General features: G+C 57.1%; 1 protein-coding gene across 13 annotated transcripts in view; it reads right to left on the bottom strand.

Annotated features, from left to right (window-relative positions):
• MYT1L (myelin transcription factor 1-like) overlaps window positions 1-12503 on the bottom strand; it is a 305434-nt gene that overhangs the window by 39822 nt on the left and 253109 nt on the right. For all 13 annotated transcript variants that reach the window (XM_014540575.1, XM_005867251.2, XM_014540567.1 and 10 more), the window contains 4 exons: window positions 11649-11739; window positions 10125-10232; window positions 6228-6439; window positions 656-906 (listed from right to left, as the gene is read on the bottom strand). In XM_014540575.1, the coding sequence (XP_014396061.1) occupies window positions 656-906; window positions 6228-6439; window positions 10125-10232; window positions 11649-11739 (662 nt within the window). The remainder of the gene's footprint in view (window positions 1-655; window positions 907-6227; window positions 6440-10124; window positions 10233-11648; window positions 11740-12503) is intronic.

Here is a 12503-nt window from a genome sequence, read left to right as displayed (position 1 = left end):
TGCTGGCAGGTGTGAGGCCGTGTGCACGCGAGCAGCTCCAGGCAAGGCTCCTCCTCTGCTCCTAGAGAGGCGGCACCACCCCTGCCTGCGCACAGGTCCTCCGAGAGCACCCCCTCGTGGCCTCGCCCGGCGGCTCCCTGGCTGCCATCTAACCCGCTCTCCTGACCTGGGCACAAGCAATGAGTCATGGACCAGAAAATCAAAATGATAAACCACCACAAAGACTGGTTTCTGAGCTGATGCAAGCTGCTGTACCTGCCAGACTGGCCCCTGTGGACATCGGATTTGCACTTTCCTTGTTCCCTAGTTCTGGGTGACTTGCTGGGAGCACAGCAAGGGGACAGGCCTGCCTTTTATTTGACAGCTGTCCTTGTATTTGAAAGTTCAAGGCATGTTGGGTCTTGAGGTTCCTGGTCCCTCTGTTTACAGACATGAGCCTGGATCTTACAGGGGACACAGGCATTGAGTGCAGCAATCGCAGGCACCTGGCCCCTTCCTGACCACGTGCCGGGAAAGCTGCTCCGGCAGAGGTGGGCGGTCACCCAGAAGGGAGGCTCAGTGAGACGGCGTCTCAACTTCTGCCCTGTGTCCTGAGGGGCCAGTGTGACCTCGGGGGTGGACGGGGCCCGCCTGCCTGCCCGGCAGGTGTGCGTACCCGTGTGGCACACAGGTCCTGCGGCTTCGTGGACAGGTTCTGCGGCATCTCGCGGCAGCGTGTGGACAGGTTGAGGATGGCGGTGGCCGCCATGTGGGCTGCCTCCATGTCATGCGTGTAGTCGAAGCTGCTCTTGCTGCAGGTGCTGCTGGCGCTGCTGCCGCCGCCACAGCTCAAGTTGCTGCTGCTGCTGGGCGCGTAGCTGCTGGCGGTGCTGCTGCTGGGGCTGGCGTCCTTGCAGTACCGCTTCGCTGGGGAGACACGGGCAGGGTGACTCGGGTACCCGCCAGGTCATGCGCCCTCCACCCGCACCCCCAGCCCTGCGCGTAGACACACATCACATGGAGGCGCGGAGCCAAGGGCTGACTCATGAGGAGCGAGCCACCTGGCCTGCCTCCTGGGACACCACGCGCCACTGACTGAGCTCAGCTGGGACAGTGGGGACATAGTGCCCGGTCCCTCCCATGAGTGGCACTGGCATGTGCCTCACAGGCTCACACCTGCTGGGACTCAGTCACCAGGGTGTCTCCCCTCCTGGTTGAGGCCCAGGAGGCAGCCTCCCTGGCAGGACTGCTCATCAGTCACTGGGTGAGGGGACCCAGCTGCTCAGCTCACTGGGTGGGGGGGACCCAGGCTGCTCAGCTCATTGGATGGGGGGACCCAGCTGCTCAGCTCACTGGGTGAGGGGACCCAGGCTGCTCAGCTCACTGGGTGGGGGGGACCCAGGATGCTCAGCTCATTGGATGGGGGGACCCAGCTGCTCAGCTCACTGGGTGAGGGGACCCAGCTGCTCAGCTCATTGGATGGGGGGACCCAGCTGCTCAGCCCTCTGGAGACTGGCCACTCCCACCGGGAGGGGCTGCGGTGGCCAATGGGGCTCACTGTCCTGCACCCGGGCCACCTGTGAGGGCTGCGCTTTGGGGAGTGGCATTCAGGCTGGGTGTGCAGACCAGACAATGTAGCTGAACATCCTCTTCCTCAAGAACAGTCACCCTGTGATTCTCACAAAGGGCCACGTGGGGGAAGGTGATGGCTGAGGGGGCGCACGCCCTTGGACTTGGGTGAGCCCGAGGTAAATGCACCAGCAGAGTGACCATGACCGCTCGGGGATGCGCAGACACGCCCTCCTTACAGGAATGGCCTCGCCTCCTGCCCGGAGCGTCGCTTACAGGTTATCTTTCTGAGCAGCCAGCTCACCACCAGCCCGACAGGCTCCTGGGCACAGCATGCCTCTGAGTGCCCAACGTCCCACTAGCACAGTGGACGGAGGCATCTGCTGGAGGGTTTACGAGCACTGCCCATTATCACTGCAGGGGCGTTAATGCCCCAGGTCAGGCCTCTCCCCCAGAGCCTGGCCATGAGGCTCCTGGGAGATGAACCTGGAGGTGCTGGCAGACCCCGTGCAGTGTCCTAAGCCCTCCACCAGAGAGCCACCCTGTCTCGCACCTTCTTCCCCAGTGAGCTCAGGGGCCCTGCGTGGGCGCGAGGTCCAGCGGGACGTAGTGATGGGGTGCATGCAGGGGCCAGCTGTGCTGCGGCGCCTGGTCCCACCTGCATCCCTGTGACAGCAGCCTGACCTGCTCTCACGGTTGTCCCCAAACAGTCACTGGTGGGTCAGTACTAAAGGCCCAAGGAAGCCCTGCTCAGAGCTGCCCCGGCGGGAAGAAGCAGACACAACTGAACGGAGTGACAATAACCCCACACAGCCAACAAGCTCGGACATCATGAGCAACGCCATGGAGCTGCCCCAAAGCGCCTCATTCAGACACAAATGGAGAAAGAACTGAGCTTCCGTAACTCTCGGCTTTGCACCGAAGCCCGTGCCGTCCTGACCTCGCAGACGCTGCTCACTGTTCCCACCTGGCCACGGGTGATGCAGGCGGCCACCGACTGCTGCGCATCCCAGCCCCGGACAGAGCCACAGACACTGCACACGCAGCTGACCCCCAGGGCCAGGTTCCCCGATGGACCGGAGGCCAGCCCCACATCAGGCCCACCAGGCACGCGCAGCGGCAGGCGAGTGACCTCTATCCTGCCCCGCGCCTCCGCCGAGAGCCAGTGCTCACGCCCTCGGGGCCAGGCCCTGGGCCTTCCTCCAGTCCCCTGCGAAGGTGCCTTATCTCAGCAGCACAGGCCACGGGGCAGCAGGGCTCGGGGCTGGGCCCCGAGGGACCCAGAGACAGTCCCAGGAGGCCGCCCGGGGCCTGCCTGGAGCACATCGAGGCGGCAAAGCCAACTCGCGGCCCAAGATTCTCTCTCAGGAATGGAAGTTTGTGGTTTTACGTCATCCCCGCATTTGTTAGAAAAATTCTGGGAGGAATAAAATAATACTATTAAGGTGTGTTTTTTTCTTCCTGACGAGGGCTAGCCACTGGCTCAGGGAAAAATGTGCTCCACACAAAGAAGAAACAGGGCACGTTGTTCAGAAATGAGTGCTATTCGAGTTCTAGAAGGAGCAGGACAACACGCGTCTACGCAAACACCGCAGCCCCTTGGAAAAGGGCATCCCCGTCACTGAATGCTTAACCCGGGGCTCCTCTGGGCTCCGCCGGGAGGGGCCTGGACCAACTGGGACCGCACACCCTGTGGAGTGGGGAGGAGAGAGGGGGAGAGAAGCAGCTGGGCAGCCAGGCGTATCCCTTCACTAAATGCCATCGACTTTTTCTTTTGTTTTGCTGCAATGAAATAAGAGTCTCTATCCTTCAAATCTTTCAGGTGATGAAGGCCTCGTCCTAATAATTATCTGTTAAACTTTGACAAAACCTAGTGACAGTGACCTGGGACCACACTGTGCTGACACCAGGGGGCACCGCAGAGCCACAGGGCGTGGGGTGGCAGGTGTCTCTCCCAGGTGTGCTCTGGCCCCTCTGCCCCACCCAGGAGCCCCTACCTTGTCAGATGGGAGTACCTGATTCACCATAAAATGCACTGGGCTTTTCTTTTGGCAAACAAAGTGATGTTCAATTAAATCCCTTTCCAATTGGTCAGCAGATAAGAATGTGTTCATGTTCTAGGTGCCAGCGGACATGGGAATGACAGAGCTACACGCCTGCATGTGACACAGCTGTGTGCAGGCCACACCCCACGGAGCAGGACCTCCTCAGGCAGTCAGCGCTCTTGCAGGAAAAAGAGCAACCATAAGACATTTGTTTTGAAAAATAAATGAAATGGAAACAAAGCAAACACCTTCCACCAGGACCCTCCTGTCGCCTGCTCTGCTGGTGAGAGCCTCAGGGCCCTGGAATGGCCACCTGCTCTGTGCAGTGTGTGTGGAGCAGGCGAGCGTGCTGCATCCTGGTTTCCAGGGAAACAAGCACGTGCCTCCTGAGGATGTGCCCACCAGGGAGAGGACGGGTCGATGGGTGGACAGACAGGCAGATGGACAGAGACAGAGAGCAGTCAGGACGTGTCTGGTGCCTGAAAGAACAAGGAGGCTGCACCCAAGTGCTGAGTGTTTGGTCACAGCAGGTGGGACCTCAGGGCGATGAGCAGACGGGGAAGGCCCTGCGTTCTAGGCACCTGCATCTCTGCTCCTGCCCTGACACTGGCCCACCCACCACAGGCTCATTTCCCTCCGGCTCAGGACAGTGACGGAACCCCGGGGGCGCTCCTGGAGCTGAGTGCAGACCTCAGTCGCCTGTGGTGCCTACTGCCCGATGCCCGGGAGCAGGAGGGCTCCTCTCAGCTCACATCCACTGGGCCCTGGCCCAGCCCCTCACCCTTAGCGGCATTGTCCTCCATGCGTTCAAAGTCTGCCAGGCGCCTCTAGTGGAAGAGAAACGGGGTCACTGACTTCCTTCTCAGTAAATGTTTGCTAAAAGGGTGTCTTTCCTCTTCTCTTAGTTCACTAAGGACCTAAGAGTGGAGTTTCTATTCTGCTCTCGTTTTCTTGTTGGTCGGCTGAACAGCATGGCTCTGCCTCGGTCCTGACACCAGGCACCTTTCTGGGCAGGTGAGAATGTCGGGACTAACATGCTTGTGCCCCTTTAGAGCTGTCCCTGGTCTTCCCAGCAGGCAGAACGGTACCTCCACTCGACTCCGGGAATGGACACACAGCACTAACGTGCCCAACAGCACACAGTCCTCAGGGAAGAGCTGAGAACAGACAGGCAGGTTTGCCTCCTACCCCACCGAAGGCACTGCAACCCAAGACGCACTCTACCGGCCGCGCCCTCACCCAGCTAGCCCGGACAGCGGGGCAAGGACTCAGGCCACGGAGAACAGCTGCGACAAAGAGGCGGGTGAAAATGAACGAGCCAAAGCACTCATCAGATCTCTCAAAACTGGAAATGCTATCAACAGAATCCTTAATTATGTGAATTCAATTTCTTTTGATCCTTCATTTGCAATCAAATGAATGAAATAATAAAAACTGAAATTGGCAAATTATTACAAAATAAACAAAAATACTTATTTTCTATTATACTGTAAACCACTTTCTTTTCCCCATTTATATTAATTCCTATATATTAAGAATTGATACATGCAAAGATAATCAATATTTGATGCATCAGAGAAATACTCTATTCACTATACAAATTAATTGTTATTAAGGCAAAGAATGACTAACATAACTTTGAAAAAGGTGTAGCTACTCATATTGAATTATGAGACGGTTTCAGAACCCCCACCACTCAGCTGAAACGGTCTGTGTGCTGTGATTTGAATTCCGTCTCTCAGAGAGGAGCGTGCCCATCTCCTGCCTCACTAGAGAGCGCCAGGAGAGACTTCTACATCACCACAAGCTACGCAGCCCACATGCCAGTTAGTAAAACTTGCCAACTAAGTCATATATCCTGGAATTTAAAGTAGAATTGTGGTTAGATAAGTAAACGCCAAGATACGTGGTCTTCCCGTCTATTGTTAACCACTAACCACGATAACTGTGACCCAGGCACACCCTGGCGGTGGCTGAGCCCGCGGTGGACAGGAGCTGTGCTTTTCCTGACGCGATGGCAGGGTGCGCCCGTGACCCAGCTGGGCCCCACCAGGTGGCTCTCCCAGGCCCGCTCCCCAGGGCAGAACAGAGCAGGGTCCAAGCCTGCTTGAGGGGCTGGGACACCCTCGGAGGCTGTCCACCTTCAAATGCACAGAGCAATCGCGGTGACTTTAAAAATCCCACCACACAGGGAACACCTGAGGTTCTGGTTTGGCCGGGGTGGGAGCCGCCTGAGCGTCAGACTTCTAAGTCACTCGGACGACTCTGTGCACCCAGGGTTGGGAACATGGGGCGGGTGGGGGTGCAGACCTCCCCACACAGCCACGGATTTGGGGCCACTGCTGCCGGCTGTCCAGGTATCTGAGCTGGGCCACCAATCAAAGGACGTTTAGGAAGGTGAGGACATGGTCTGAGTGACAGCAGGGGCAGAGGAGCCGAGGCTCTGTCCACACCCGCAGCCCTGCTCCCCACCGTGGACCCCTGGTTCTGAGGAAGAAGCCCAGGGTGGCGTGCTGTCCTTTGGTGCCCAGCAAGTGACCACATGCGCGACCGGCTGGTAGGAAATGGATATACACAACAACAACATCATCAAGGCAAGCGTGACTCTCATGTATAAGAGTGTGCACCTCCTACCATCATATCCTTTGGGGGATATGTCCCTGGTTTGCACCTTGGGAGCTATGGCCCGCTTGCCGTACGTGTGGCTGTCGTAACTGTTGTACTCAAACGACGTCTTGGAGTATTTCTCCAGCTCTTTGGCCAGGTTGGAGCGCGGCGTGGTCGTGGGGACGTTGTTCCTGTAGCCGTAGTGAGGGATCTCGAGCTGCTTTACAAAGCACATTGGCCTGTAAGCAAACAAGAAACAATCGACAGCTGGCTTTTTCGGGGCCGCAGGGGGACGGGCTCACGCTAACGCCAGAGCAGCTAGCTCTCAGCGGCACTCGGGCCTGGAACCTGGCATGGAAACCACGCCCTGCTTTCCCAAGAAAAAGCCGCGGCGCTGTCATTACACAGCACCACATACGCTAGCCTCCCGACTGTCAACTCTGGCAACAAGAAGACGAAAACGGAACTAACTTTCCCGTTTCCCTTCTCCTTTCCTGTCTTGGTGGGCTTGGTGAAGAGACAGGTGTGAGGACAGAAGAATCGCAAGTCCATGTGTTTTCTTCTGCAAAGAGTGAGAGTCACACTCACATGCAGGAGCTAAGGAGGCATTTTCCCTTGGAGAGAGAGGAAATGAAAGAAGTACTCATAGGGCCACAGGCCGAGCGAAACTAGATACAAATGTGTATGTCTGGGCAATAAAATGGAACATGCAGTAATATATTCTGACAAATATTAGCCTACAGTTTCAATATTTTTACCTAGGAGCCATCCATTTTCCTAGATTTTAGAGTGAATTATTTAAGGGGAGGAGCCTTCTATTATTATTCATTATTTAAGATTCCATTTTGTTGTGTGTGTGTGTCCAGCTCTCTCTCTCTCATAAGTGGAATGTTTAAGCTCTTCTTGGAAATTAAGACGCACAGAAGAGTTCTTCCTTTGCTCAGCTTCCCCTCATGTTAACACCTTTATTTACCAAATCACCAAGCACTTACTTTGATGTCATGAACTTGGCTTATTTACTTGTCAGTCAACAAAACAAGGAAGCGATTAGCTGAATGCCCATTATTTGAGGCATTTGCCAGGTAGTATGGAGGGTGTGGCTGCATAAAAGACTAAAGCCCCCAGCTTTGCCTCAAAGATCCCGGGCTGCACTATTGTGTGTGTGTGAGAGAGAGAGATACACTATTTTAAGAGCCAGTGCTGCGGGGATTCTGGGGAAGGGAGGCCTCTTCTGGCTGTGAGATTCCATCTCCGCGGAGAAGCTGGAGCCAGCTTTACAGAACAGGTAAACCACTAAGGCAATGGTTCTCAACCTTCCTAATGCCGCCACCCTTTAATACAGTTCCTCATGTGTGGTGACCCCCAACCATAAAGTTATTTTCATTGCTGCTTCATAACTGTAATGTTGCTACTGTTATGAATCGTAATGTAAATATCTGATATGCAGGATGTATTTAGGCGACCCCTGTGAAAGGGTCGTTCGACCGCCAAAGGGGTCGCGACCCACAGGTTGAGAGCCGCTGCACTAAGGGTATGATCAGGGTGTGAGCACAAACATTCCCAGAAAAGAAAAACAGTCGGAAGGTGAGGCGCGTCTTGGGGAAGCACAGGAGACTGGTGCCGGGGCAGATGGGAGTCTGTTCATTTGCTAGTGGGGCTGGGCCGGCTCAGCGGAGGAGCCTGGGCAGAGGCCTCAGTGCGAGGCAATCCTGGGTGAGAAAATGGAGGTGGATGGGCCCAGCAGAGGAGAGAAGAAATGTGGACAGGACTGGGCGTACTTACTCAAGTCTTAAATTCCTGCTGGAAATCTATTTAAAGATTTAGAAAAACCATAATTATTTAAATGATTGTAGGTTTAAATGCTTTTCCTTTTCCTTCCTTCCTGGCTCTGTCCTCACCCGCTGAGCAAGCCTCTCTGTGTGTGGACACTGTGGGAGGACACGGGTGATGGAGAGGGACCAGCCTCACCTGGAGCTGGGACCCAGCGCTGGCATTGCCCATGGGGGCAGAGGGGGCGGAGCCGGAGACGAGGCCTGGCTGCAGGCCCTTTCCTGTGTTAACACCCTCCTCCCGGCACCCCGGCCTAAGGAACTGTTTGCAGATGCACAGCTGTTGGCACCTGGCCTTGCTTTGCTGTCACTTGCTGTGCTTCTCCACTGTGTCCACCCAAAGAAAGGAGCAGCAGAAACAGCATAAAAGCTGCTGTTTCAGGCTCAGGTCAGATGGAGGCTGCGTCTAAACAGGTTTGCAATCACGGACGCATCTCATCCCTCTCAGCTGCCCTCTCCATGCGGGAGCGCGGGCTCGGGGCTGCGAGGGACTCAGCTGTGATGTGTGGAGGGCCGGGCTCTCGCCTCGGTCTCCCTCTGCCTTTCCTCAGAGTCTCCCCTGGTGAAGAGCCATCCCTTCTCAGGTGGATTGCACCCAAGGTTTTGGGGGGGGGGGGCTCTTGTGCTGCCATTATTAACAGTGAGTGGGCTTGGGCTCTCAGGGGCTCGCACTTATTTGTCAGCCTTACTTTCTGTGAGATGACAGAGTTGCAGGTACCCTGGGGACATCAGACTGTAACACCCTCACAGAATAGTCTACAGCGGTTCTCAACCTGTGGGTCGCGACCCCTTTGGCGGTCGAACAACCCTTTCACAGGGGTCGCCTAAGACCATCCTGCATATCAGATATTTACATGACGATTCATAACAGTAGCAACATTACAGTTATGAAGTAGCAACGAAAATAATTTTATGGTTGGGGGTCACAACATGAGGAACTGTATTTAAAGGGCTGGAAGGTTGAGAACCACTGGTCTAGAAGAATGCATGCCAAGCCTGACTGAGGGGTATCTCTGAATGTCAGGACCACAGATGGTTTTTCTTAGTTTTGTCTATTTAAATATTTCCCACTTTCTAAAAGGATTTAACTTTTCTATTGAGTTGAAGGGCTATGGCAGATCCTCTCTGAACTGGGAACCACACTCAACAGACCACAAAGGTGACGTGTCCTCTGCCTGGTGACTGCGTCCACAGGATCTGTCCCAGAGGACACGGTAACAAAGGCAAGACTGGGAATGTGTGTGAGTTGTGTGAGTGTGTGCGAGTATGCGTGTGTGGTTGTGTGTGCACGAGTGCACGCGCGAGTGTGTGAGTGTGTGCGAGTGTATATGAGTGTGTGTGTGTGTGTGCGAGTGCATGTGTGTGTGTGTGTGAGGGTGTGAGGGCTGTCTCTCTCTCACCCTCCCTGGCTCCAAGGCAGGGCCCGGCTCTGGCCATGTGGACACACTGACTCCCACCTTGTGTGAGCTGGGGATTAAGCAGCAGGACCTGCAGCTGTGGGCATGGTGCTCACGGGCAGACATGCAAGCTGATGTAGGGTGAGCGAGTGTGGGTTTCTCCCTCTCTGCTCTTTTCTAAACTTGATACACGGCGGGCTAAGCCTGAGGGTGTCTGAGGACTTTCCTGGTTTATCCTCTAATGAGGTCTGGGGCAGGTCAGCCCGCCCTCTCTGCACTGGGTGTCTGAGGACAGGGGAGGGCAGCTCCGGGCTCCCACGCAGGCCGCCTCCAGGCTGGCAAGGGGGCTCCATCACTGATGTGCTGGAAGGAAGCACTGCTGCCACCTGCAGGTGGTGCCTGGCCTCTCAGCCTCTTAGGACCATCCTCTGGGGCAGCATCAGCTGGGAAAGCCCCACCCAGCCTCAGCCAGGAGCTACGGGGAGAAAACCAGAACCGAGCTCCTCACCGAAGCCCAGGAGCGGAGTCACCTCCTGCCCACAGGCCCGTTTGGTGTGGGGGGTGCTGGGTCTCGCTCCTAGCACAGCGCTCTTTAGCTTCCCGCCTGCCCCTGAGCCTGGCATCGCCTCCTACACAGCCCCGAGCTGGCGGGAGGGCTGCCTACAGGGACCCGGGGCACCGCACACTCTGAGCTGTACCTGAGCACCCGGTCTGAGGCCGGGCTGGACTTGGACACGTCGCAGCTCTGGTGCTTTTCCTGGGCCTTTGCCAGCTTCTCCGCTGCAGCAATAGGGCATCCAGAGAGGCTGCAAGCACAGAAAGGGGTCAGTTGTCTCCCTGAGGGCTCCACACACCACCCCCGACTGAGCCACCGCCCCCTCCCTGATCAGCACAACCACATCCTCGCAGGAGTGGGGGGTGATTTCCCAACCTGTCTGCTCTCCTGATGGTGGGAACGCGAGAGTGGGTATTCCCTTCCCCCAGCAGACAGTGCTGCCTGCTGGTGTGCCCCGTGTGAAGTGCACCTGAAGCTTTCTCACGCCAGCCAGCCAGGCCCAAGACATTCAAGAGAGTGTAAGCCAGTCGGTGTCAGACCCAGGCTCCCTTCGGGGATGGTCCCCGGGTCTGGAGGAGGGACTGGCCGCGGGGCAGGCTGTGTCTAGTGGCCCAGGCAGGGCAGCTCTCTGGCTGGCACCAGAGATGGAGGTCTAGGCCGACCCCCAAGCACCACTGACCACAGTGCATGGCTGGTGCCCCTGAAGAGAGACGGGGGGACAGCAGGACAGTCCGAGGCCCGCTCGCTGGAAGAGGCTCTGGAGCTGGATGCTCAGGTCCTTCCTGAGACCGTGGTGTCTGCTGCCTGTGTGACTGCACAGTCCATGAACCACAGGCACCGTGGACCTCCCTCCCTGCACGTGGGGTGGGGTGAGATCTGACGGAGGAGCTGGTCTGTAAACGCAGCTTCGAGTCACGCTCAGCATGACCCTTACTCCCATTGCTGCCTCCTTTGCAGCACACGCCCAGGACACACCCCAAGGGCTGGGGGTGGCGGGGCTGTGATTTGATTCATTATAAATTTAACACAAGTGACCACATTGGCCAGTGGGAAGAGCCAGCAGTAGAGGGACGCTCCCAGCATTTAGGCTTAGAGGTGTGTTAGGTGTGTGGTGCTGGACAGGCTGCAGGGCACACTGGGACAGAACCGCTCTGCCTACGGCCAAGGAGCACCTGATGGAAGGGCTGCGCTCCGTGGGGGTGAGAACAGGGAGGAAGGAGGAGTGGACTTCACTCAGGGCCAAGCATGGCTGTGAGCGGGAAGACAGCAGTGGGCCAGGAAGGCTGCTGATGCTGCTGATGCCACCCCCGGGCAGGGTCCAGCAGAGCGGGGCAGCCCGGCTCCTTCCTGGATTCCAAGTCCCGCCCTGTCTGAGGGGTGGACCCAGTCCCTCCTGACGGGCACAGGGAGCCTGTACTGTTTCTTCCAGTTGCACATGGTCATGGTTCCCTCAGAGGTCACAGCGAGGACGGAGCCTCCCGGGGGGACTGTTGCCCATCCCGAGGTGGGTGCGACCATTAAACCTCCCATCTGTGACGGGGTCTGAGCACCACACGCCGAGGGCGATGGGACTGAGTCTCCATCCTCTGGATGAGGGTGCGTCAGGGCGGGGAGAGACGGGGCTCCCGGGGCCCCCCTGCAGGCAGGGCGCAGGGGCTGTGCTTACCTTCGGTGAGAGTTCCTGTTGCTATTTACATGCCCGCGCCCTGTGCAGCCCGGAGTAGGACACTTGAGAACATTCTCATGCATGGCAAGAACTTGACAGGGAGAGCAGAGAAAACACGCGGCATTAAAACACAGCAACGGTCCAGGGACAAGAGGACGCAGTCATTCTAACAAAATGGCTCGTGTACGACTGACGGGCCGGCAGACATTCGTGATGGGCATGGTCGGGGGAACACGTGGGAAGGGGGAGAAGGCTCATCTGGGGGGCATGCAGAGCGGGGTGTGCTGTGTGGGGGCTGGAGGTTGGGATGTGAGGACGTCCCCAGCGCAGCCCATCTGCCCCCCACACGGAAGCACTGAGCACCTGATCGCCAGGCAGCAGCACGCAGACCAGACGGTTCCAATACACGCCTCTGCCTCAGAAAGTGTCATCAGGGCATGGTGGCCATGGTGACAGGAACCCCAAACCTTATTTTTAATGAAATGAATTAAATGGTGGCTTTCCACCTAGGAATTGAACACTTTATTCTTCTTCAAATGAGTGAGCTGGGATAGTCAGTGCTGCGCTGCTGGGCCGGGAGGCCAGCGAGGGGACTCGGTCGCCCGCTGTGGGGCCCGGGAGTGGCCAGCGGTCAGGGGCGTGCTCAGCTACTCGCCGTGGCCACGGTCAGGCTGTGTGCACAGCCTTGCTCCTCAGTGGACAGGCCACTGCTCTGGGTGGTGGGGAAGGCAGATGGGGGTGAGAAGTGAGGGTGGGCAGTCAAGAGAAGTGACCCATGTCACTGGCCCAGCACACTAGGCTACCCCCTCCCGGAGAACACACGGCAGGAACCTGTGGGAGCGTCCCTCAGAGTGA

This window comes from Myotis brandtii, unplaced genomic scaffold, assembly GCF_000412655.1.
Source record: "Myotis brandtii unplaced genomic scaffold, ASM41265v1 scaffold247, whole genome shotgun sequence".
Lineage (NCBI taxonomy): Eukaryota > Metazoa > Chordata > Mammalia > Chiroptera > Vespertilionidae > Myotis > Myotis brandtii.
The sequence above is the reverse complement of the archived record's forward strand: the minus strand, read 5'-3'. Positions and strand labels throughout refer to the sequence as shown.